A 27,091-nucleotide genomic window follows, 5' to 3' on the forward strand; every position below is an offset into this window, starting at 1 on the left:
CCTAAGGACTGAACCTGGGTCTCCTGCATCACAGGCAGATGCTTTATTCTGAACTGAGCCCCCAAACACTTAGTGAGAGATTAGGTACTTATTTAGATTAACTATCTCATGTCAAAACATAATCTGTAGTTTCTTGCAATTCAGTTATTTAAGAGATTGTCCACTTGCAACTTAACATTGTCTTTTCATACTCTTTAAAGCTACTTGGGCATAGAAATAGCTACTTTATTTTTAATATTTAACTTTTTATTAATTTTTAATACAGTATAGTTGCTTTCCAATGTTGTGTTAGTTTCTACTGTACATCTGAGTGAGCCAATTATATATAAATATCCTCTCTTTTTTAGATTTCCTTCCTATTTAGGCCACCAGAGCATTTTGAGTAGAGCTCCCTGTGCTATGCAGTAGGTTCTTAAGAAGCTGCTTTACATGGAAATAAATTTTCTTGTAAATTACAAGGAAATAATAAATCATTTCTCTTGTTCCCTGCTAACTCACATGCTGGTACCAAAGCATACCTCAGTTTTAGGTTATGGAAAATATTGTAAATTGGGAGATTTGAAATGCAGAGAAAGGAAGATCAACTACATTTTATAATTATCTTTCTTGTGAGTTTTTATTAGAACTTGTAATTGACTTAGGAAATCCTAGACTGAAACTGTAGTTTATACATGACATTTTCCCCCTTTGTTGTTTCTTTTAGTGAGAGGAAAAGAGTGATTTTTATATTTTTCTTTATAAATGTATTTTGTGAAAGCATTAAGCTCATACAGAATATATATATATATATATACATACATATATGTTTTTATTCTATATTCTGTATATGTAAATCTCTATACAAATTTTATTTATAGAATAAAATACACAGTGTCTTTACAAACTGCCTGCCATGCTTTAGCATCACTGAGGATAAGGCAGAGATCTTGTGCTGAGTGATGTTTCTTTATTTCAGGGTTAACTGTATCTACCATCCTTTTTGGCATCACAAGGTCTCTGTTGATATTCTACGTCCTTGTTAATTCTTCACAAACTTTGCACAACAAAATATTGGAGTCCATTTTGAGAGCTCCCGTATTGTTCTTCAATAGCAATCCAATAGGTAAGTCAGACACCAAGTTTCTCAGTGAATATGTCTTAATAACACATTTAGTGCCTAATTACATTTTTGTATTTGAAAATGGAAGAGATGCTTGGAAAAAATCACTGTGTGTTCATTTATTTTCCATAAAATGTTTCACTGATAATTTTTCCTATCAGAGAAAATCTGAATATAGGAGCCTGTAAGCTTTTATTCGAATTTATGTGTCTATAAAGATAAATGAATGTTTACTTTGCAGGATGGTTAAGGAGTCCATTTTTTGTGTGGAATATGAAACACCCAACATATGATACAAATGTGTTGAAATGTTTTTGATAGCTATTGAAACGTTGGCTGTGTTACACTGTTAAGCTAACTAGGTAGGACCTTCTTCCAGGAACATCTCTACAGAAGACAGGTTGTGTGTTTGTTTCTTTCACTGTCCATCCATATCTAGGACCACAGAGTTCTGGCATGTGCCCATATTTTGAGTTTTACCTAAATGGTAATGGAAAATTAATTAAAATATAGTATCAGTGAAATGTATACATCCTTTTCAATAAAATCAGCCCTCTAATTTTACAATGGACTTTTTTTTTAATTTTTTTTTTTTATTAGTTGGAGGCTAATTACTTCACAACATTTCAGTGGGTTTTGTCATACATTGATATGAATCAGCCATAGAGTTACTCATATTCCTCATCCCGATCCCCCCTCCCACCTCCCTCTCCACCTGATTCCTCTGGGTCTTCCCAGTGCACCAGGCCTGAGCACTTGTCTCATGCATCCCACCTGGGCAGGTGATCTGTTTCACCATAGATAGTATACATGCTGTTCTTTTGAAACATCCCACCCTCACCTTCTCCCACAGAGTTCAAAAGTCTGTTCTGTATTTCTGTGTCTCTTTTTCTGTTTTGCATATAGGGTTATCATTACCATCTTTCTAGATTCCATATGTATGTGTTAGTATGTTGTAATGTTCTTTATCTTTCCGGCTTACTTCGTTCTGTGGACTTTTAATTACATTTAAGAGGTCCTGTGGTACATAGCAGGTGGATCTTCAGTATTAGTAAGAGTGTCCCCAAAGATATCCCAGTGGCTGCTTCCTCCATTCTGAGGCCTTTGACCTGTCTTGCTTTGGAAGATAGCCTCCTGACCTGGGTTCCTGTGAAGAGTTAGTGCATCAGCATACATGCCCATTCTGCTCAGTTAGACTTGTGCTGAGGCCCAGGGTGGCTTTGTTTTCACAGGTGATGATTGACAGGACCTGTCGAGGCAGGGATGTGACCGAAGGGACGACAGGAGTAGCCGTGGCCTGACCATCAATTAGCTGTGTGATCAAGGCCAAAGTAGGTAGATACTACTGGGCAGGCAAATCTCAAGGCAGGATGTTGTCATGGTTATAAGTATGGACTCTGGAGCCAACTTCTGGGTTCAGTCCTGGTGCTAGTTACTAATAGTAATAGCCAGTTATAGTTATGTTAATACTTATGTGCTAGTTATTTAATTTCTCTGTGTCTTGATTTTCTTACCTATAAAATGAGAATACTATTCACACACTTACCAATATCTTGATGTTGTGGGCATTAAGCAGGTTAATGCATTAGCACACAGCACAGGGTCAGTGCCTAATGAACCTTCGTAAGTATGATCACATGGTACCTGGGAACTTCTCTCCTGTGAAGTGGGAATAACAACTGCCCTTCCTGTTTCACAGGACTGTTGTGAGGATTAAATAAGACTGTTTAGGGCAGCACCTTGTGCAGATTTATTCAACACATGTTGTTTAGTGCAGGCACGGTGTGGAGAACAGAATGGCAAACTGCAAAGAGCCACACAGATCTCATCTTATTGTGAAGCCAGAGTGAGGAGGTGATTAGAAGAGTCTGTGCTGTTATGGCTGTGATTCGCTCTACTTCACCTGTTAATGTGAAAACTATAGTCATAAATTTGGGAGCATAAAGTGAGACTGAATTTCTGTTAACACAGCCTCTGAGCTTGTGACCACAGTTGACCAGGCTGTTTATGACCTGTAGGCCTCTCCAGATGCTGATTTATTTATTATTCAAGAATTTGGAGCCATGTTTAAATGTTCAAGGTCACTAGTCCTGGAGCAGTGGACATACCAGTTTGTATCTTTCCTCTCCCTCCTGTTTCTATTATGAAAACTTCATTCCTTCAAGAAAATAGAAGCCCAAATAAGTACTGCAAAGATAGGTCCAAAGGTTTAGGGGCATCAATTATTTACTCTTTTAGTGGTATATTAAATTGAACTCTTCCCTGTCTTTAATCTCAAAAGTAGAATTTGTAATAGATAATTTATGGTGGATTTTGTTTCTGGTATGTGATGTCATTAAGAGATAACCAAATATAACAGTGTTATTGTTAATGAGTTCAAGCTCACTCTTCTCACCTCAACAAAAGACCAGTAAGACTCACAGAGGAGGTATTGAGGCAAGGAATAGCAACTCTATTTGAAAAGCTGGCAGACTGAGAAGATGGAAAACTAATATCTCAAAATAATCATATTATTGGGATCTGGGTGCCATTTTTTTTTTTTTTTTTAAAGAGGGAGAGGAGGTGAGGAAGTAAAATCAAAAGGCCATTAATCTTGCAAAATAGGAGGGAATTTGTTAATGTCTTCTTTTCTGCAGACCATCCACAGGTGGTGAGGGTCAGAAAATCTCCCTGTAAGCTGAAAAAAAAAAACACTGCTTTAGTTTAACATTCAGGCAGAGGGACAGGGTTCCCTGACAAAAACAATGAATAGCAAAGGCTAAAGTCAAAGAAACAGATCCAGTGTGGAGTCAAAATTGGTTCTTCCCTACAACAGTTCCTTTGATGGGCACCTCTGCTATCTGGGGCCAGTATCCTGTGCTTTCTCATGCTGAGTTTCCTCAGGGTGCCACTCTTGCAGAAGTGGCTGCAGGGTCCTGATAGCGGCAGCATCCTTTATTTACTGGTATGGTAGGTGGCAATTTTAGCTCACACCAGGTATTTACTAGAAATTAGTTCTCATCTTCTAATCCTATAGCCTTCAGTACAGACTGCTGTTGTGGGTTCTGAGAAGGGAAATAAAATCAGTGATAAGCAATCCTTAGTCATTCAGTAATATTTGTGTTTTCCTACCTACATCCCCTACATCCTTCTGATCTTCATAGATGCTTATTCATAAGTCTGTGCTAGTCACACGTGGTACATGTCTGAAAATAATGACTTATTATCCCAGTAGTAAACTCATAACTTGGAAATGGTTGGAATCCACAATTTCCCAAAATGTGAGGTGCTGTGAACAATCTGGAGGGAAAAAAGTACAGAGGGGTTATAATTATGTGTATTTAAAGAGTATCACTTGGCAAAATTAATCTTGATAACTAAAGCAAAATTCGTGTAACAATTAGGATTAACTTAGATATTTTGCAACTGTTTCTTTACCAATTTAGCACTCAGAATGAGTCTTAGATGCAATGGATCTAAAAGGAGGGAGCATTCTAAATCCACCAACCCTTCTTGATACAATGACAATATTTCCCCATTGTTTTAAAAACCTGGACTCAATTTTAACTGCCCAGCCACTGCCATTTGATGATGTTTTTATTTCTCTTTAGGTGTCATTCTATTGTCTCTTTCATTTTACCACTGACATCAGCTTTTTTCATTTGAATTTGTACTATACTTGCTTAACTGCTAAATCATGTCCAACTCTTTTGTGGTCCCATGGACTGTAGCCCGCCAGGCTCCTCTGTCCATGGAATTTTCCAGGCAAGAATACTGGAGTGAATGCCACTTCCTTCTCCAGGGGATCTCCCCGAACCACGGATTGAGCCTTTGTCTCTTGTGTCTCCTGCATTGGCAGGTCGATTTTTTACCACTTAGCCATGATGGGAAGGCCAATATATTAAATATTTAATACATATACTTTTTTTAGATTTATTTATTTATTTTTAGTTGCATCAGGTCCATGTTGCTTCACGTGGGCTTTCTCTGTTACAACAAGCAGGGGCTCCTCTTCGTTGCAGGGCTTGGGCTTCTCATGTGGTGGCCTCTCTTCTTGAGGAGCTCAGGCTCTAGGTGCAGGGGCTTCAGTGATTGTGCAACATAGGCTTAGTTGCTCTGTGGCATGTGGGATCTTCCCGGACCAGGGGATGAACTTGTGTCCCCTGCACTAGAGATACTGTACTACCAGGGAAGTCCCTAAATACATACACTTCAAAAATATGTTTTGATTTGTTTATAAATTGTTTCTCTGAAAGCTCCTACCAGGGGAAATGAGTAATATCTTGTATCCTATTCTTGTAGGAAGAATTTTAAATCGTTTCTCCAAAGACATTGGGCATATGGATGACTTGCTGCCCTTGATATTTCAAGATTTCATCCAGGTAATGCACCAGTCCTGTCAAGAGTTCTCACAGGGAGTAGCAGAGTGCCTCTTCCTCAAGGCCTTTTCACAGGGGCTGAGGGTGGGTCTTTCAGCCTGGTGATGTATCCTGTTACTTTCAGCAAAGGTCATGTTTTTTAAGAGAAAGGTGCAGCTGGGATTGGGAGACTGAGTTAACATGAGTAACACCTGGGTAGGAGTGGCTACACAGTCACTTCAAGGTTGGTCTGAAGCAGTGACATGCTGGGTAAGTGGTTCTCTCTGCCTTCCAGATGTCTGGGTGGATTCCCCTTACTGTGAGCACATTTCATAATAGAAACAGTCACCTCTCATGGAAAGATAGACTAGAGGAACTAAATTATGTGTCATATTACCACAGAAGCCAAGTATTTATTGTACCATTTTTTTTGATAGGGTCAGGTGTGATCACTTAGAAAGAAAAGGTTAGTAATAATAAGGTGAAAATTACTTGATTAAGGACAATAAAGGGCAGTTATTGATAATACAATGAGTTTAATCCAGTAATTTGATTATCTCAAAAAGCATCTTTTTTGTATTTTTAGGCAGTTTTCCTTTTCACACGTTGAATGCTATGTTTTAACGTATCTTAAAAAAAAAAAAAAAAAGGCAGAAATACTTACAGAAATACTTCTATCCAGCCTTTGTTTTGTCTGTGAACTTGAGGTTCTAAGGAAGGATGCTGGTTCATCTAAGCTCTCCTTTCCTCATTCAGTATCATTGCTCACCTAGGGGTGTTTTCTCTGTTATTCCTGTCTGCTTTTCAGTGATTCAAGCTATGTGACTTTCTAAGTGTTTGTTTTGGAAATTAAATGCATTTACCAAAAGCTGCACACAGAAATGCAACAATGAATATCTGAATGCAAACAGCAGAGCCTGTGGGCAAAGACTTCTACTATTTACCCATGAGAAGTAAGTTGAGACTCAGAGACAGAGGACTTTTACTGCAAAGATATATCTGCTTTTTTTTTTTTCTTTTCTGCAAATTTATTTTATAAAGGTGTCCTGTTGGGTTTAGCTTTACATTGCTTATCCCCAGAAGCAGTCTTTTGGTAAAGCAGTGTCACATCTTGACAGTGATTGTTAATTACTTTGAAAAGATTTTGTGAAAAGTTCTGTTCCTTTGCTACTATAAACTAGGTCAAGGTTGGGTTTCCAAAGCTGGCTGGCCTGCTGTGTGCTTGGCACATGGTTAACTGGCCCTTATAATCAGAATCCATCAAATATTTTTACATGACCTAATGAGGGACAGGGATAGATGCTGTCTGATTTCAGGATAAAACTTTCTCAGTCATGTGAGGAGAGGAAATTTCAGTCTCATTAATTCACAATCCCAGCTCTTCCACCTATGGTTCAATTATCTTGAAGTCTGGGACCTCCAAGAGGAGGTGTCCTAAAAGTCATTGGAAATTAGAGTCTGGTATTTGAGGGAGAGACCTGGGATGGCCTGTGTATTCTTCACTGAGAAGGCAGTAGTTGAATCTGTGAAGATGGATAAGATTGCCCAGAGAGAGTGAGGCATGTTTAGGGATCAAGATCAGAAACTTTCGGAAGCCTTGATATTTAGAGAGAAAGCTGAGAGAGGAGGCAATCAGAGGAGACAGACAATGAACAGCAAGGAAAGAGAGGAAGAGACAGGGTGAAGAACTGAGAAAGGACAGGTCTGTTCAATGCAAATGAGAAGGTGAACCCACGGAGAGTTGTTGGTTGATTTGGAATCAGGAGGTGTCGGTGACCTGAGAAGCAGGTTTCAGATGTGAGGAAGCCAGAGTGCAAAGGGCTGAGAATCCAGGAAGTGTGGAAGGAGTTGAGGTGAAGACAGGCTACTCCTGGAAGGAGTTTGAATGAAGCAGGAGAGAGGCCCATCTGGAATGTAGGATCTGAGGAGGTGTTGCTGACTGGGTTTGTAGTTTGAGTTGGGGGTATGTGTGAGGTGGTGGGTGGTATTCCCTCTCTCTGTCCTTCCCTTCAACAAATAGGGATTAAAGTTGAGACCCTGAGGTACAGGGGTGAGTTGGGCACAAAGCTCTCTTCCAGGAGCCTCAGGAGAGGGAAAACAAAGTGAAAGTCAGTCAGTCATGTCCAACTCTTTGTGACCCCATGAACTATATACAGTCATTGGAATTCTCCAGGCCAGAATATTGGAGTGGGCAGCCTTTCTCTTCTCCAGGGGAATCTTCCAAAACCAGGGATTAAACCCAGGTCTCCTGCATTGTAGGTGGATTCTTTACCAGCTGAGCTACAAGGAAAGCCCAAGAATACTGGAGTGGGTAGCTTATCCCTTCTCTGGGGGATCTTCCCTACCCAGGAATCAAACTGAGGTCTCCTGCCTTGCAGGCAGATTCTTTACCAACTGAGCTATCAGAGAAAGCCATGGGAAGGAACAACATAGAAACTCGCCTCTTTCTGCCTTTGGAATCTGACTTGTGCAAGTACCTTGGAGGAAGCCCTGAAAGGCAAACTGGATGTGGGAGCTGGAGCAGTTAGATAGTCTGGTCCAGGAAGTGGGTGGAGTTTCTATGAAGTGACCTTTGATCCCAGAGGAAAGGAAAATGCTTCTGTGGGTGGTGGAACAGGAGGTGCTGCCAGAAGCTCAGTTCCTATGTGGGAAGCAGTCTTTTCTCTCTGTCAATATTGAGAGTGGGGTCAGGAAGGGACTTGTTCAGCTTTGTTTTAAAGGATGTAGTTAATGTCAAGTGGGTTGGAACTCATTCCTGATGATTCTCATCAGCCTTGGTATATTTTATAAACCTTGGAAAATACTTGATTATTTTTATGTTTATTACATCTAAAGGGTTTCCTCCATATACTTTTCCTTATCTAATTCCTTCTCATTCTCTTAAACAAAATCTGAGGTAATTTGTTTAATATTTTGTAGTAGTGATGGCAGGTATGAAAACCCTGGATTCTGACTAGTGCGTCCACACTTCAGGACAGTCCATCCCCTCAAGTGATGTCATTCAGAGACAACATCCCAAAAGAGGTGTGATCACAAGTTTGTACACCATTGTACTCTGACTCTTATAACTACAGATGTCTTGCCCGTTCAGTCACATTATAGTTATTGACAAAGGGGAGCTATTCACAATTTCAAAGGAAGAAGAAAGACAGTGTTAAAAAAAATCAGTTTGTATAGTGTACTTGGCGGTTCAGATGGTAAAGAATCCACCTGCAATGCAGGAGCCCTGGGTTCGATCCCTGGGTTGGGAAGATCCTCTGGTATGGCGACCCACTCTAGTATTCTTGCCTGGAGAAGCCCCATGGACAGAGAGCCTGGTGGGCTACAGTCCCTTGGGTTGCAAAGAGTCAGACATGATTGAGTGACTTAGCACAGCACCTGATAATCATTTTCAGTGTCAGTAGCTTCATATGACATGGAGTGAAGAGGCCTGCAGTCTTCCTTTTGAAGCTTGAGTCCTGGATCACCCTCTTACCATCTCTGCCACACAAAACTACACCTCCTCTCTGTAAAACAGTGAAAATAATTCCAACTTTATAAGGTTTATTGGGAAGACAAAATGAAGTTGTTTTAATAAAATTCTTAGCACAAAAGCTAAGTGCATCTTGAACACTAAATTGGATCAATTTAGTTCAGTCACTCAGATGTGTCCAGCTCTTTGTGACCCCATGAACTGCAGCATGCCAGGCTTTCCTGTCCATCATCAACCCCCAGAGCTTGCTGAAACTTATGTCCATCGAGTTGGTGATGCCATCCAACAATCTCATTCTCTGTAGTCCCCTTCTCTTCCTGCCTTCAATCTTTCCCAGCATCAGGGTCTTTTCCAATGAGTCAGTTCTTTGCATCAGGTGGCCAAAGGATTGGAGTTTCCGCTTCAGCATCAGTCCTTCCAATGAATATTCAGAACTGATTTCTTTTAGGATGGATTGCTTGGATCTCTTTACTGTCCAAGGGACTCTCAAGAGTCTTCTCCAACACTGCAGTTCAAAAGCATCAATTGTCCAGGCACTTCTTTATAGTGCTTTCTTTATAGTCCAACTCTCACACTCATACATGACTACTGGAAAAACCATAATTTTGACTAGATGGACCTTTGTAGGCAAAGTAATGTCTCTGCTTTTTAATATGCTATCTGTGTGGGTCCTAGCTTTTCTTCCAAGGAGCAAGCGACTTTTAATTTCATGGCTACAGTCACCATCTCCAGTGATTTTGGAGCCCAAGAAAATAAAATCTCTCAGTGTTTCCCCATCTATTTGCCAGGAAGTGATAGGATCGAATGCGTGATCTTAGACATCTGAATGTTGGGTTTTAAGCCAATTTTTTCACTCTCCTTTTTAACTTTCATCAAGAGGCTCTTTAGTTCTTCACTTTCTGCCATAAGTCAAGGCTGTATATTGTCACCCTACTTATTTAAATTATATGCAGAGTACATCATGCAAAATGCCAAGCTGGATGAAGCACAAGCTGCAATCAAGATTGCCGGGAGAAATTTCAATAGTCTCAGATATGCAGATATGCACTAAATAATGCATCGTTATTTTAAAACACCAAATGTATTTTTATGTAGGAGGAATAGTCTGCTAAAGACATGATGCTGAATTAAAATTATTGTGACACACAGTTTTCAGGCTCATAAATATTACCACATTAGTTTGCATTACATAGATTCTGGGCTTTGCAATCCTTGAAGACTTAAATGGACACTTTCCCATGTAGACTCACAGAATAAAAATCAACCATTCTCAAAATAGACCATTGAGCACAAAATATTTCAAATTAGTGTAATTTTCACAAAGTTTGCCAAAGTGCCAGATAACATTGGGAAGCACTATAGATCTCTTCAAATAATTAGAGATACCAAGGGAACATTTCCTGCAGAGATGGGCATAATAAAGTACAGAATGGCAAGGACCTAACAGAAGCAGAAGATATTAAGAAGAGGTGGCAAGAATACACAAAAGAACTATACAAAAAAGATCTTCATGACTCAGACAACCATGATGGTGTGTTCACTCACCTAGAGGCAAATATTCTGGAGTGTGAAGTCAAGTCGGCCTTGAGAAGCATTACTACATACAAAGCTAGTGAAGGTGATGGAATTCCTGTTGATGGAATTCCTGCTCTGCTGCGTGGCTCACAGTCTCCGGTTTTATGATGATGGGATTCATTTCCGGGTGGTCTTTGGCCAATCATTCTAATTCAGAGTCTTTCCTGGTGGTGCAGGTATCACTCAGCCAAGATGGATGCTAGCAAGAGGGATTCTGGGAAGTGGACGGACACGTCTCCTTTCGACCTTTCCCGAACTCTTCCTGTTGGTGGTGGCTTATTAGTTCTGTATTCCTTATCAGGATCTCCTGTCATAAAACAACTCATGCAAATGGTTACTATGGTGCCTGGCCAGGGTGGGTGGTTCCAATCAGTGTGCTTCCCCTAATAATTCCAGCCAAGTTTGTTAAAGACTTTTATACACTGAATTGGCACCTTGATTTAAAATCATTTGACTATATGTGAGGAAGTCTGTGTCTGGATCTTTGTTTTGTTCCACCAGTCTTTTTGGTTCAATTATTCCTGAATATTTAATGAGTTCAGTTCAGTCACTCAGTCATGTCCGACTCTTTGTGACCCCATGGGCTGAAGCATGACAGACTTCCTTGTCCCTAACCAACTTCCAATGAATATTCAGGACTGATTTCCTTTAGGATTGACTGATTTGATCTCCTTGCTGTCCAAGGGACTCTCAAGAGTCTTCTCCAACATCACAGTTCAAAAGCATCCATTTGAATGTGAAGAAAAAATATCATTTTCAAGTGCTCATTGCTAGTATATAGAAAACGATTTATTTGAGAATTCACTTTCCATTTCCTGGAGTTGGTGGTGTTTTCTAAAATTCTATAGGATTTTGTACATATACAATCATGTCAGCTACTTCTCTGTTGTAACAAGAATGTAAGTAATTTGGAAGCTAGAGGCAAACAGATCATATATTCAAACCATGCTTGTGAGAGGAATAGTTTAAATCTGCAGCATTAGAATATGGTGTTCATTCTAGCAGTAGAGTCGTCAGTGTTTTTACTATCACCCATATATAGATATTGAACATTTAAAATACTCAGCCTTATTTTGTGTCCTTGGGATTTATGTATTTATTTAAATTATTGGGCTTCCACCCCACCCCACCAAAGACATTTTGCGTTCTGGGCTTAGAACTCGTCTTTCTCATAAAACGTTTGTTTTTAATTTAAATAATTATTCTTAAATCAACACAAGTTAGTATGCTCTATTAGCATTTTTAAGACATTTTAATGATCAGTCTGCTCTGTGAGCTGATCAGGCTGTTATTCCCTAATAAAAAGAAATCTGGAAGTCATCCCTGCGTGGGAGAAACCAGATACAACCCCAAAAAAACAAACAAAACTGGAAAATGCAGACATAAGGAAATATATAATAAAGGAGTATATCTGTTGCTGCTGCTGTTAAGTCACTTCAGTCGTGTCTGACTCTGTGCAACCCCATAGATGGCAGCTCACCAGGCTCCCCCGTCCCTGGATTCTCCAGGCAAGAATACTGGAGTGGGCTGCCATTTCCTTCTCCAATGCATGAAAAGTGAAAGTGAAGTCGCTCAGTTGTGTCTGACTCTTAGCGAGCCCATGGACTGCTGGCCTACCAGGCTCCTCCATGGGATTTTCCAGGCAAGGGTACTGGAGTGGGTTGCCATTGCCTTCTCCGGGAGTATATCTAGATATTAATTTTAAAATATTGATTTTATCTTTATTTGGGATACAGTATCAGGCAGAAACGAAAAGGACAATCTTGGGGTCAGAATGACTGAATTATCAGTGTGCTCAGTTGCTCAGTTGTGTCTGGCTCTTTGTGACCCCATGGACTGTAGCCCACCAGTCCCCTCTGGGGAGCCCATGAGATTTTCCAGGCAGGCATAATGAAGTGGGTTGCCATTTCCTCCTCTAGGGGATCTTTCCAACCCAGGGATTGAACCCACATCTCCTTAGGCTTCTGCATTCCAGGCGGGTTCTTGACTTTGGGCAAATTGCTAAATCTCTCTGAGTATCACTTTCCAGTTTTATAAAAGGAGAGAATAATCCTTCTTACTCAGATTTGCTGTGAGAATGAAATTAAAGGAGGCCTGTGGAATAATTGAGAGGTGGGACACATGCCAAGCCTCATGAAATGTCATCCATTATTGGTATTTGGGAGGGCAAAATATCCATGAAGTTTTTGGTGAAAATTGTGCAATTTCTTCAGTGTTATGAGAAAATTCGCCCTGGGAAGTAATAATAAAGCAGTTTCATAGTTTTCAAGTTTTTCAAGCAAAACCATTAACATTTTTCACAAGCATTATTTTTTCTGTTTCTTTAATGCTTTTGTGTATACTTCATTAACAATTTATTTAGATGACAGCATGGTTTGTCAATAATAATGTAGATATTTTTCTGGAATTCTCTTGCTTTTCCTATGATTTGACAGATTTTGGCAATTTTATCTCCAGTTCCTCTGTCTTTTCTAAATCCAACTTGAGCATCTGGAAGTTTTCAGTTCATGTACTGTTGAAGCCTAGCTTGGAGAATTTTGAGCATTATTTTGCTACCGTGTGAGATAAGTACAATTGTGTGGTAGTTTGAGCATTCTTTGGCATTGCCTTTTTCTTTGGAATTCGAATTATAATTGACCTTTTCCAGTCCTGTGGCCACTGCTGCATTTTCCAAATTTACTAGCATATTGAGTGAAGCACTCTAACAGCATCATCTTTTCGGAATTGAAATAGCTCAGCTGGAATTCCATCACCTCCACTAGCTTTGTTCCTAGTGATACTTCCTAAGGCCCACTTGTCTTCACATTCCAGGATGTCTGGCTCTAGGTGAGTGATCACACCATTGTGTTTATCTGGGTTACCTGCCTCCTGAGAATCTGTATGCTGGTCGAGATGCAACAGTTAGAACCAGACATGGAAAAACAGACTGGTTCCAAATTGGGAAAGAAGTACGTCAAGGCTGTATATTGTCACCCTGCTTGTTTAGCTCATATGCAGAGTATATCATGCGAAATGCTTGGCTGGATAAAGCAAAAACTGAAATCAAGATTGCCAGCAGAAATGTCTATAACTTCAGATATGTAGATGACACCACCCTTATGGCAGACAGTGAAGAGGAACTAAAGAGCCTCTTGATGAAAGTGAAAGAGGAGAGTGAAAAAGCTGGCTAAAAACTCAACATTCAAAATATGAAGATCATGGAATCCAGTCCCATCATTTCATGGCAAGTAGATGGAGAAGCAATGGAAACAATGACTGACTTCATTTTTGGGGGCTCCAAAATCACTGCAGATAGTGACTGCAGCCATGAAATCAAAAGAAGCTTGCTCCTTAGAAGAAAAGCTATGACCAACTTCGACAGCATGTTAAAAAGCAGAGACATTACTTCTTGACAAAGGTCCGTCTAGCCAAAGCTATGCTAGTCATGCATGGATGTGAGAGTTGGACTATAAAGAAAGCTGAGCACCAAAGAATTGATGCTTTTGAATTGTGGTGTTGGAGAAGACTTCTGGGAGTCCCTTGAACAGCGATGAGATGAACCCAGTCCATCCTAAAGGAAATCAGTCCTGAACATTCATTGGAAGGACTGATGCTGAAGCTCCAATACTTTGGCCACCTGATGCTAAAAACTGACTCATTGAAAAAGACCCTGATGCTGGGAAAGATTGAAGGCAGGAGGAGAAGTGGACTACAGAGAATGAGATGGTTGGATGGCATCACCGACTTGATGGATATGAGTTTGAGCAAGCTCCAGGAGTTGGTAATGGACAGGGAGGCCTGGTATGCTGCAGTCCATGGGATTGCAAAGAGTTGGACACGACTGAGTGACTGAATGTACTGTGGTTTGTCAGAAATAGTTTCACAGGACAGCATCCTTTCTGAGGATGGGAGATGGGGAGAGATTGAGTTAGTCATCCTGACATCCTAAGCAGACTGTTTGCCTGTACCAAGAGGCTGAACTAGAGTGGACACAGTTGAATTTCTTAAGATTCAGTAGTGTATAAAATCTAGCTTTTGTACTTCCTTTGATATCAATAGACCAGTTCATGGTATGTGAAATAGAAAAAGTCAAATTGATCTTCTCTTTGGACTGAATTGAATAATTTGGTTGGTTTAGTTAATTCAGAGGTCTTCCACTTTTTCCTTTAGTTTTTCTTAAATTCTCAGCAGTTTCATAACAGTTAGTCTTCTCAAAGAAGAAGCAGAAGTTGAAACAAAAAGAATAAGGAATGAGAAAATAAACATCTCAAAAAATCTTGGCTTGCTGCCATAACTTTAATGTTATCAATTTTTGGAAAACCTAGAATTGGGACAAAAATACAGAGAGGACAAAAACTGTAATAAATGAGATTTATTGGTCATATTTTTTCTATAAGAACTTCTTCAAACAAAATAGGCCTTAGATTTAATTTGGCTAGAGAATTCAATATGGCTAGAGAAAAGCCATAGTCACTTTGTATATGTGACATCATCACCACACCTAAGAAAAGTATCACCTGCTCTGGTATATCCTTGTATAGTACTAAGCTGTTCAAGGGTTTAGAATGAGTGGCCCCTTAGGGTCCAACTTCATGAGATTCTTAAGGTTCTTTAAGCCCTTAAATCTCTGATACACCATTCCCTCTTCCCCTGACTGCTGCGACCCAGAGCACACTGAAACATGATAATAATGGACTTAGAGTTTATATTTGTTATCCATAAACTGGTAAGCACTTTATGTATATAATCTCATTTAATTCCCACCACCATCCTTTTATAATGTTGCAATATCCCAGTTTTACTCACATTAAAAGTGTGTGTGGGATCTTACCATCCCTGTTAATTTAGGGTGAGCTCTAAATCCTCTTGAAAATTAACAGTCTCAGATACTTCAATAGCTATCTAATGGAATTTCCCCTCCAAGTGTACGTTATCATCTCGGCCAACTAAAGACTTGTTCTGACTTGTGAAAATTCACCATGTACTTTCAAGTGAAATGTTTACATTTATTCATATGGAATCATAGGCTTTTGATAGAGTTCTCAAATAGTGTGCTCCAAAAACATTATAAACGTATTGAAAAATGATTCCCCTTATTTCTTGGGGCATCAGGACTTGGGTCACTAGCTTCTGGGTCAACACGTCTCTTGCTGTGTACACATCATTGTCTCAGTGTCATCATGAGAAACAGTTACAGAAGTCCTGGCCATGGTGATGTGGGCCATCAGATGGGCCTGAAATCCAATCGAATGGGAGGAATTGTGTGTGTAGCTTAGATTAGATTCCTTGGAATCCTGGGAATGTGGAAGGAAGATTTGAGATTGGCTTCAAAAAAGGGATGCTTATTGCACCCAAGAATATTCTATTTCCTTCTTTTGTGTGTGTGTGTGTGATAAAGTTTTATTAAAGTATAAAGGAGATAGAGAAAGCTTCTGACACAGGCATCAGAAGGGGGCAGAAAGAGTACCCCCCTGCTAGTCTTCGGCTGGATGTTATATAGCCACTGCTACTGCTGATAAGTCACTTCAGTCGTGTCCGACTCTGTGCGACCCCATAGATGGCAGCCTACCAGGCTCCACCGTCCCTGGGATTCTCCAGGCAAGAACACTGGAGTGGGTTGCCATTTCCTTCTCCTATTTCCTTCTTTAGAGTGTTGACTTTTTGCTCAGCTCCTATTTTTGCCTTCTACCAACTTTTGCCAAGAGTTTGAGAGAGCTTGAAATAAATAAAATATTCATAAATGTATATACATAGATACTTAAAATGTAAACCTATACATTGTGCTTGTGTATATATATGTGTGTTTATATAATATAATATTTAAACCACTATAAAACTGGCTATAGTATGACCTTCAAGTAGAAAGAAAACTCTTAGGGAGGGTCTATTTGAATTGTTTCAGAATTTAGGGGCATGAAATCTGAAGGACATAACCTAACTGGGGATCTTTTGAGAGCAATATTTGCTGGTCTTTAACATGTACACAAGGCAAAAACATTGGCATAGCTCCTTTAATTTTGATCTTATATCACTTCCCAGGTTATTTGCCAGGCTGGGTTAGTCATTAAAGGCCCTTAATTGAGTAGAAACAGATGATTGAAACTGGTGAACATTGTCCAATTGAATAATGCGAATCTGTTAAACAAACAAACAAACAAAAAACACTGTAATTTGGATTTTATCCTGATTGATGTTTCAGCAGGTTTTTTTTTTCCCTAACAACCAATGGTGACACCCCTAGTGACTTTAGTTAAGACCAGACATGGAAGGAGCTGGAAGGACCCCTCCCCATGAACATGAAGGTAGCAGTAGTGTGGGATGCACAGTTAAACCAGTGTTTTTTAAGAAATTGTTCATCTGTAGGTCTAGTAGGTGACTCATTGGAAAAGACCCTGATGCTATGAAAGATTGCAGGTGGGAGGAGAAGGGGACAACAGAGGATGAGACGGTTGGATGTCATCATCAACTTGATTGACATGAGTTTGGGTAAACCCTGGGAGTTGGTGATGGACCAGCAGGCCTGGTGTGCTGCAGTCCATGGGGTCGCAAACAATCGGACCCAACCGAGTCACTGAACTGAACTGAACTGAGGTCTAATAGAAGAGAGATCAGACAGGTCTATTTTCCCTCATTTATGATTAGAATTTATGTCTTCAGAATTCCATCCTGTTCATTCTGAGTTTTATATTGATACCACGGCACAGATGAGAGAAACAGGGAAAGCACATGGGTCTCCATCCAAATAATGCAGTTTGCTTCACAAGGGCTCCTGGCCACAGAGTCACAGTTCTGGGAGATTCCTCCTCCTTCCAGGCTCCTCCTGCAGCTGTGGCTCTTGGAGTACCCGAGTACAAACCACTCCTGTCTTTCTCCATGACCTGCAGTCCTTCCTGGCAAAACTTAGGACAGCCACTTGCCCTCCCAGCTTCATGTTTCTTATCTACAAATGGAAGTGATAGTTCTTACTTTTCTTATTCACAAGATGGTTGTGAATATCCTCTGAGAAAACTGATCTGGAAGAACTATGAAATGATAACCCGGGTCTCTGTGATACAGGCATTACCCACCCTAACCCATCCCTTAGAGTTGTGCCGGGGCCAGTTGCCCTGGGTGACAAGGAGTGGGAGGCCCTGGATTGGAGAGCATGGGATGCAGGTGCTTGGGCTGAGAGGACTCAGAAAAACCAGTGTTAACTCAGACAAGCATTTCAATCTTCTCCTGCCTCCTTTTTGGTCAAAATTTATACCAGGTGTGATTACTACCTGCAAATTATTCATGCCAATCTCTGTTTGTAAAACCAGCCTGTGAAATTCAGTTATCAGTCTCTTCTTAGATTTCTTTAAAAAAGTGTTCATATATTCTTCCCTGTGTTTCCTCTGCCCTCTCTGCCTTGTGCAGATTGTCATGGATTTGTCTCTACCTGAGATCATAAACTTTAGAGACCTTGACCCAGACCACTTGAATCTACACGTCCCCAGTAACAACCCCACTTCCATAGCAGGCAGACGCTAAGTGTTGATTGCATTTCTATCACCTGAAGTTGTCCATTATGATATCATACTTTTCCTTATAAAGACGGATACTTAAAACAGCAGCATGTAATGTTTGGTTTCTATTCTTTCTGCTATCTTTTTAGAGCAAGGTCATTTCCCAAGATAAAATCACATTATGGGATGAGATGATTAAATAAGTGTTCATAGAATTCTTGGCACAGTGCCTTATGTGCATTAAACATCTGATAAATTGTATCTGTTGATGTTTAATAATTAAACTTTGAAATGGACATTTTACATACTTAGCATATTGGTGGAAAGTTGGATATATGTTGGGGGCAAGCTTAAATGTGTCATAATAGCTCGTGACATGGTCTCTCCAGATTTGTGACTTAGGCTTTGTAGTCTTAATCAAGTATTTTTTCTTCTCTATGTACCTCAGTGTCTCCATCTGTAAAATGAGATAATACTGTTACTACATAGTGTTATTGTGAGGATTAAAGAGTTAATACATGTGAAGTGTTGAATGTGTGGCCCTCTACACAGTCAGCACTCAGTAAATATTAGCTATGGATTGAAAACCAAAAAAGAGAATTCCTACCTCCAAAGATCACAATTTGAATTTTTCCCTACTTTTCTGGACACTGAATCTATAGTCAACCACTTCTATATTCTGACATGTATAGCTGAGGCTTCTGGATTCCTCATCTGTGATGCCTGCTCACTCATCTCTAGTAATACCTATTGACTCCTGATAGTTTGGCTTTCAAGTCTTTTCCCCTGTGAGTTTCTATTATTCTCTCATCTGTTAAAAGTAGTAATGCCTGCCTCATAGGGCTACGGAATGTACCAAAGGAGCTAATACCTGAAAAATTCTCATCATAGTGTTTGACACATGCAATAAATACCACTAGGACCACATATTATTTTATTTCTTTGGATGGGAAAATATTCCCAAGTATTCCAACACATCTTTGGGGAAAAGAATTTAATCCTAACGAAACACTAAAGTTTACCTTTGAAAAAAATCCTTGACAAAGACACCTCTGTATCTGTTTTCACTGTTTCAGGCATTTCTACTTGTGATTGGTATAGTAGGTGTGATGGTGGCAGTGATTCCTTGGATTGCAATACCCGTGATTCCCCTTGGCATCACTTTCTTTTTTCTCCAGCGATATTTCTCAGAGACTTCACGAGATGTTAAACGCCTGGAATGTGCAAGTGAGTACGGGACTCTCTGATTGGTTTGGCAAAGTAGGCTGACTTTCCTTTATGCCATTTCATTAACCAGACCCCTGAAATCCTGCAGACTGTCTTCTGGAATTTCTCACTAAGTTAACGTTAGGTAATTGAATATTATGGGCCCTGTTCAGTGTGGCCCTTAAGGGGGCAGGTCAGCTGTAGCTTTGTATTTTAGCATAAAGAGGTGAGTTTACCCTGCCACATCCTGATTCCAGGGAACTGTTTACCTCTTGCTTCTTAGATATCCCAGATCCACTGCCTTTCTGGGTAGAATCCTTGGGAAGAGTAAATTTTGCAGGCACCTGGGGATCATCACTGGCTTTCAAAGAGAGCTGCATCCTAACCATCAGAGACAGCCTGGCCTCTCTCCATTTCACAGACAGGAAGGCTGAGGCACCAGATATCGACTTGTTCAAGGACAACTTCCCAGTTGGCACTAGTGGTAAAGAACCTACCTGCCAGTGCAGGAGACATAAGAGATACAGGTTGAATCCCTGGGTTGGGAAGATCTCCTGGAGAAGGAAATGGCAACCCACTGCAGTATTTTTTGCCTGGAGAATCCCACAGACAGAAAAACCTGGTGGGCTACAGTCAATGAGGTCGCACAGAGTCAGACACAACTGAGCAATTTAGTAGCTGCGACAGGTGAATTTGAGGATAGGGACCGTTTATGTCTTGTTCATGACATACTTCCTAATAGAGTAGCCACTCTATAAATACTTTTATTAAAAATAAAATATTTCATTACACTGAAATGAATATACGAGGAAAATAGGGGATTTTTCTTACCCCAGAGCTACTAGAAATGACAAGGAAAGGAAAAGATTAGGAAAAAGAAAGGAGGTATCAGGAAATATACTCATATACCAGAAATGATACATTTGAAAAATAGATTTTTTTTCACATACCTAAAAGATGGCAAGTAAGTTGCAGTTGTGAAATGTTTTAAAAAGCTAAGTGCTGTTATTTTCAGGTTTATTGTTTATCATCAACAGTATTTGATGTGAACACACTGTTTGTGTTCTAAGATCCCCAAGGCTGTTCATATAAATGATGCTGAAAATAATCCCCTTAGAAGGACACAGGATGGGATCTGTTCAGTAGGCATGCAGTCTATTATTCCATCTAACTTTGTAGCTTAGAATGATGGGGAACACATTTTATGACCAATCCTTCTGTTCCACAAATATTCACAGAGGATAGAGTATATCAGAGCTTATCTCATTAATGCACAAACATATTTCATCAATATTGAAAATCATAGGAAATCATAAGTAGAATTATTAAATGTATTTTTTTAAAGGTGTAAGGACTATAGCCAAAAAGGAAGGAAGATGTTTGCATTGATATCACAAACCTTAACCGTGGATAGTTACTACTGAACTCTCCAGAAACCAAGCCAAGAAGAGAAGTATATTGAGTTCCATGGTTCTTAGTATTTAGTAGATACTAAGTTAAAAAAAATAATCTAAGTTCATCGAAACAAAGGAGATTTTTATTGTGGCATTTGCATGTTTTGTTTTTAACAATAAATTCTTAAAGGGCACTTATCCTAAGTATTTACATAATAGAGAGTGGTTGTTGGTTTCATAAAAGCTATAGAAAAATTTTTGGTCATCAGAAGATTCATCTAAACTCCCGTGAGTTCTGGTCTTAAGACGTGTTTGAATGGGATGCACAGCAGTAGAGTCCAGGTGTGTATGATGTCCTGCTGATGTGAGTTGCTAGGATGGCAGGATTCGGGGAGGCAGAAAAGGAAGTAAAGAGCTCCATCCAGTCTTCTGTAGACAAGGCCTCACATGTTTTATGATTTGAGGCTGCTCATGAAATGGAGTTGGGCTTCCCAGGTGTCACTAGCGATAAAGAATCCCCCTGCAATGCAGGAGATGCAAGAGACATGGGTTCAGTCCCTGGGCCGGGAAGATCCCCTAGAATAGGAAGTGGCAGTCCACTCTGGTAATCTTGCCTGGAAAATTCTATGGACAGAGGAGCTTGATGGGCTACAGTCCATGGGGTCACAAAGATTCAGACACAACTGAGCACCATGAAATGGAGCCATTCAACAGTCTTGTTGCAAAGCAGGTCTCTGGTACATTCAAAGAGGAGTTGTTCTAGAAGGAACTTGTGACTGAGATTTATGCCTGGGGAAAGGGCCACTTCCCATCCATAAGAAAAGAAAGATGGGTACTTCCTAAGGCTTTTTAAAGAGAAAGTACTGGATTTTTAAAATATTTCTAGAAACCATCCCCAGGAAAGAGAAATGCAAAAAGGCAAAATGGTTGTCTGAGGAGGCCTTACAAATAGCTGAGAAAAGAAGAGAAGCTAAAGGCAAAGGAGCAAAGGAAAGATATGCCCATCTGAATGCAGAGTTCCAAAGAATAGCAAGGAGAGAGAGCAAGGAGAGAGCCTTCCAAAGTGGTCAGTGCTAAGAAATAGAGAAAAACAGTAGAATGGGAAAGACTAGAGAGCTCTTGAAGAAAATTAGAGATACCAAGGGAACATTTCATGCAAAGATGAGCACAAGAAAAGACAGAAATGGTATAGACCTAACAAAAGCAGAAGATATTAAGAAGAGGTGGCAAGAATACACAGAAGACTGTATAAAAAAGATCTTAATGACCCAGATAACCACGATGGTGTGATCACTCACCTAGAGCGAGACATGCTGGAATGTGAAGTCAAGCGGGCCTTAGAAAGCATCACTATGAACAAAGCTAGTGGAGGTGATGGTATTCCAGTTGAGCTATTTCAAATCCTAAAAGATGATGCTGTGAAAGTGCTACACTCAATATGCCAACAAATTTGGAAAACTCAGCAGTGGCCACAGGACTGGAAAAGGTCAGCTTTCATTCCAACCCCAAAGAAAGGCAATGCCAAAGGATATTCAAACTACCACACAATTACACTCATCTCGCACGCTAGCAAATTCATGCTCAAAATTCTCCAAGCCAGGCTTCCACAATACGTGAACTGTGAACTTCTAGATGTTCAAGCTGGTTTTAGAAAAGGCAGAGGAACCAGAGATCAAATTGCCAACATCTGCTGGATCATCGAAAAAGCAAGAAAGTTTCAAAAAAAAATCTGCTTTATTGACTACACCGAAACCTTTGACTGTGTGGATCACAACAAACTGGAAAATTCTGAAAGAGATGGGAATATCAGACCACCTGACTTGCCTCCTGAGAAATCTGTATGCAGGTCAAGAAGCAACAGTTAGAACTAGACATGGAACAACAGACTTGTTCCAAATCGGGAAAAGTGTATGTTAAGGCTACATATTGTCACCCTGCTTATTTAACTTATATGCAGAGTCCATCATGAAAATAGCTGGGCTGGATCAAGCACAAGCTGGAATCAAGATTGCTGGGAGAAACATCAATAACCTCAGATATGCAGATAACACCACCCTTATGGCAGAAAGTGAAGATGAACTAAAGAGCCTCTTGATGAAAGAGGAGAGTGAAAAGCTTGGCTGAAAGCTCAACATTCAGAAAACTAAGATCATGGCATCTGGTCCCATCACTTCATGGCAAATAGATGAAGAAACAATGGAAACAGTGACAGACTTTATTTTTCTGGGCTCCAAAATGACTGCAGATGGTGACTGAAGCCATGAAATGAAAAGACGCCTGCTCCTTGGAAGAAAAGTTATGACCAACCTAGACAACATATTAAAAAGCAGAGACATTACTTTGCCAACAAAGGTCTGTCTACTCAAGGCTATGTTTTTTCCAGTAGTCATGTATTGATGTGTGAATTGTACTATAAAGAAAGCTGAGCACCGAAGAATTGATGCTTTTGAACTTTGTTATTGGAGAAGACTCTTGAAAGTCCCTTGGACAGCAGGGAGATGAAACCAGTCAATCCTAAAGGAAATCAACACAGAATATTCATTGGAAAGACTGATGCTGAAGCTGAAACTTCAATACTTTGGTCACCTGATGCAAAGAACTGACTCATTGGAACCTACCCCAATGCTTGAAAAGATTGAAAGCAGGAATGGAAGGGTACGACAGTGAATGAGGTGGTTGTGTGGCTTCACCGACTCAATGTACATGAGTTTGAGCAAGTTCCAGGAGATGCTGATGGGCAGGGCAGCCTGGAGTCCTGGAGTCCATGGGCTTGCAAGGGATTGGACATGACTGAGTGGCTAAACTTAACTACCAGATTTTCTGTGTTTGATCTGGAGAGTCTGAGATCTTTGGCCCCATCCCTGTGGAATATTGGGATTATTTTTTTGCACCATAGTATGCTGCAAGAACATTAGACAGCAAACTATTCAATGCAGATACTCCCTCCTCCACACCCCATATAATCAAATGTGGTGGCCAGTTAATTAAAACAGTTTATGTTCTCCCTCTAGGTGGGGAGGTCTGTGCCATAAATAATACCACTGTTTTCTTGAAACAGTAATTGATGATATGTTTTAAGTTCACTGCTGAAGGCACTAGTTAAAAACAGGGACACCCAACTGCTGTATTCAGAAGGCTTAAACTTGCTTCATCCTTGTGCTCTGAAGGACTACTGACGTCCTGAGGTTTAGTTTCAGATCCTACTGTCAAGCTGCCTCTGAAAGCTTAGGCTGACCTTTTCTTTCACCTTAATGACCAGTGTGCAGCTGCTTTTAATGGGTTTAAACTGGGTGCATAAAATCTGGATGGCATTTGGTTGCCTTTCTCTAGCCAACTCTTTTTGTTTGTTTTTAAAACTTTTAATTTTGTATTGGGGTATAGCCAAATAACAAGCAATGTTGTAATGGTTTCAGGTGAACAGTGAAGAGACTCAGCCGTACATATATTTGTATCCCTTCTCCCCCAAACTCACCTCCCATCCAGGCTGTCACATAGCATTCCATGTGCTGTACAAAATATGTCCTTGTTGGTTATTTGTTTTAAATATAGCAGTATGTACATATCTATTTCAAACTCCCTAACTATCCCTTCCTCCCATCCTTCCCCCCAGAAACTGTAAATTTGTTGTTTCAGTCTGTGGGTCTCTTTCTGTTTGTAAGTAAGTTCATTTATTTCATTTTTTTAGATTCCACATACAAGGGATGTCATATGGTATTTCTCCCTCTCTGACATACTTAATTCAGTAAGTAATGATACTCTCTAGGTCTATCCATGTGGCTGAAAATGGCATTATTTCATTCTTTTTAATGGCCTAAACAAATCTTCGCATTTAGCAGTGCTGAATGATGAAGTCATATCCAAATTCTGTCTGAAAGGCTTCTGTGATCAACTAGCAATGTCTGCCACAGGCATTGCTGGCAGTAGGTTAGCACATTTGCCATGTGTATTCAGACTATGGATCCTCATGTCTGCTGCTTTAAGTGTTCTCATACCAGATTCCTAGGGACTTTATTCAACCTCAGGTGCTTAGTAAGATGTGCAGTAATGACTAAGCCTATTGGATATTAGCTAAGGAAGATTTGGGGTTTTCTGAACATAAAGTCTGGAGAAAAATGTATTTAGTCACACATGGGCATCCCTAAGCCTCATTATTCTCCCTCTGAGACATTGCAGTTGTGATTAAAAACAAAACCTTGGGATTAAAACAGAGTTGGGTCTGACACCTGCTCTACCACTTAGGTGGGTTAATTTACTTAATCCTGGGTGGGGAGTGCTCTTAATCCCTCAGTCTCTGGACATCTCATGAGGGTTTCTTGAGTCAGTGCTTGTCAAGTGCTTGCAGACTACTGCCAAAGACACCAGGACCTTAACATGAGTGAATTCAGAACACAGTAACCACTAGCAGGTTTCACACAGAGTGAATGATAACCCGCAGCAGGGCTGTCAGCTGAGGGTCCTTGCATGTAGTTCTCTGCCCTCCCCCTGCCAGGGAAGATCTTCAGTCCCTGTGGGGTGTGTTCTTAAGAATCTTCAGGGTTGTGGAAACAGCTGTCAGTCATATGAAATGTAGGGTTACACATGTGTGTGACTGTGGGCTGATGCCATGGCTCTTATAGGATAGCGAGCTCAGTGTTGGTGAGAAAGAGGATATTTCACTGCCCAAGACAAGACCGGGGCCTTGACATCCCCTCTCCCCCTGTACCAGTTAATCTTCTGTGGAGACCCTCTAGTTCACTCATCCTGGCATCCTGCTCAGCCCTAAGTGGGGTTTGAAAGAAACAGGATAGATTTTCACTGTTCTGCATTCTGTTAGACCACTGTAACTGTTGGATATGAGGTGAGGTAGGTGATGGGGTCTTTGAGTTCCCTGGTGTTTAAACAGTGTGACACAGGCTTCTAAAGTCGACCCCACCCTCCCCACTGGAGAGAATCAGCTGCAACTTTGATTTCCTGACAGGGAAGTAGGTGAGGGAGGCCAAGGTGAAGAGTTCACTCCAGGACTCTCCCTGGGGAAACAGCCACATCTGCTCCCACCTCAGAAGCCTTGTCTGTGATGAACAGTGTTGACATCACAACATTTGCTGTAGAAGTGAGAGCCTGGTTCTAGTGAGTTAACTGTGCTCTCTGGAGCTAGACTGTGGCATCCTCCTGACAGGGTGATGGACTCAGAATTCACCTGCATCATCCCTGTGAGCACCCTGCTTCCCGACTGACTGAGTTCTGTGGGTGAGTTGGCACACCTGCTGGGGCTGCAGAAAAGGCCTGTGAGAAGCTCCCAGCCTTTCTTATTTGGAGCATGAACTCAGTCTGTATTCACTTTACTCTTAAAAGTGCAAAGTTATAGGAAACTAAAATTAAAAGTTAATAGTATGGACAGAGAGACCAATGTGGATGTTGGAATAAGATGACAGACGGAACTATACAGTCATAAACACCACCAAATCACTTTAGGCTCTTTGCCTAAATTAAGTACAAAGGGGAAATATTATATCTTGTTCTGGTTCAAGGTTTTCATTTTATTTTTTCCATCACAGGTGGGGGATCCTAATAATTATGGTTCCTGGTCAGATGTCCCAGGTGGAAAGAACCCAGGACTGAGTGGATGGACAGATGGCCCCCAGCCCAGACTGTCCTCCTCCAGCCCAGGGCTTCCCACCTGTTCTGAACCCTGTGTCTCACGGGAGGAATCCTGCTCTTTCCTGCTTGTAGAACCAGGGACGCTAAGCACAAGAGGTGGTTCTGTGTCTTTGCTCATTTGTACCCCAGGCCCCTCCCATAGACACACACAGCTGCAGTGCCCATATGCTCTTCGGTAATGACTGAACTGTCACCCAGATAGGAATTTGGTTGCCAGGCTAAAGAATCAGGTCCTGAAAATAATTTGGAGTTTCCACTTTGATTCTTTTTCCCCCATCATTTAAAGAAATTTCTGTGTCCTGCTGTAAGATGAGTGACCCTAACTTCCTCAAAACTTCCAGGTTTTACTTATAGGTCTTCTCTAGGAGATGCATAGGTAACAAAGTGATGTCAGTATTTTCTGATGATAAAGCACAAGTTATCACTCATTCCAGACAGAGGTCATAGGCTCACTAGCTGCCCCTGACAACAGCAAGTTACACAGCCTTGTTCCTGGTGGGGAATGAGAACCGTAAGGGTCCTTCCTGCCCAGGAGCTTGCAGTTCACCTGCTCTCTGATGGGCAGAAGCCTGACCCTGGTGCTCGTGGTCAGTGTGCTTTTAGAGAAGATGGCAGGAAATGAATGGTCAGTCATGTGGCACTCTACCCCAAACCTACATGAAGTCACTTGAAGAGTATGGACACTAAGGCCACTGTCAGATTCTCAAAGGGTGATGTGAGTGTCACACATCACAGTGACCCCCAAACACCAGGACACGTGTCTAGCAGGCAGATATAGAAACATCCATCAGGTTCCCCGAGTGGACGTCAGGACCATTCAAATACTCCTTGTCATGAATCAGCCATGGATTTACTACAATATTGTAAAGTAATTAGCCTCCAACTAATAATAAATGAAAAAAAAA

The 27,091-nt window shown here is 40.6% G+C and overlaps 2 protein-coding genes across 5 annotated transcripts in view; one reads left to right on the plus strand and one right to left on the minus strand.

Annotated features, from left to right (window-relative positions):
• Window positions 1-27,091, minus strand: part of LOC122447240 (ATP-binding cassette sub-family C member 4-like) — a 914,448-nt gene that overhangs the window by 291,087 nt on the left and 596,270 nt on the right. The window lies entirely within an intron of this gene.
• The window catches only part of LOC122447589 (ATP-binding cassette sub-family C member 4-like), a 225,484-nt gene that overhangs the window by 93,929 nt on the left and 104,464 nt on the right, over window positions 1-27,091 (plus strand). For all 4 annotated transcript variants that reach the window (XM_043478284.1, XM_043478285.1, XM_043478287.1 and 1 more), the window contains 3 exons: window positions 956-1,102; window positions 5,381-5,460; window positions 19,026-19,176. In XM_043478284.1, the coding sequence (XP_043334219.1) occupies window positions 956-1,102; window positions 5,381-5,460; window positions 19,026-19,176 (378 nt within the window). The remainder of the gene's footprint in view (window positions 1-955; window positions 1,103-5,380; window positions 5,461-19,025; window positions 19,177-27,091) is intronic.

This window comes from Cervus canadensis, chromosome 9 (genome assembly GCF_019320065.1).
Source record: "Cervus canadensis isolate Bull #8, Minnesota chromosome 9, ASM1932006v1, whole genome shotgun sequence".
Lineage (NCBI taxonomy): Eukaryota > Metazoa > Chordata > Mammalia > Artiodactyla > Cervidae > Cervus > Cervus canadensis.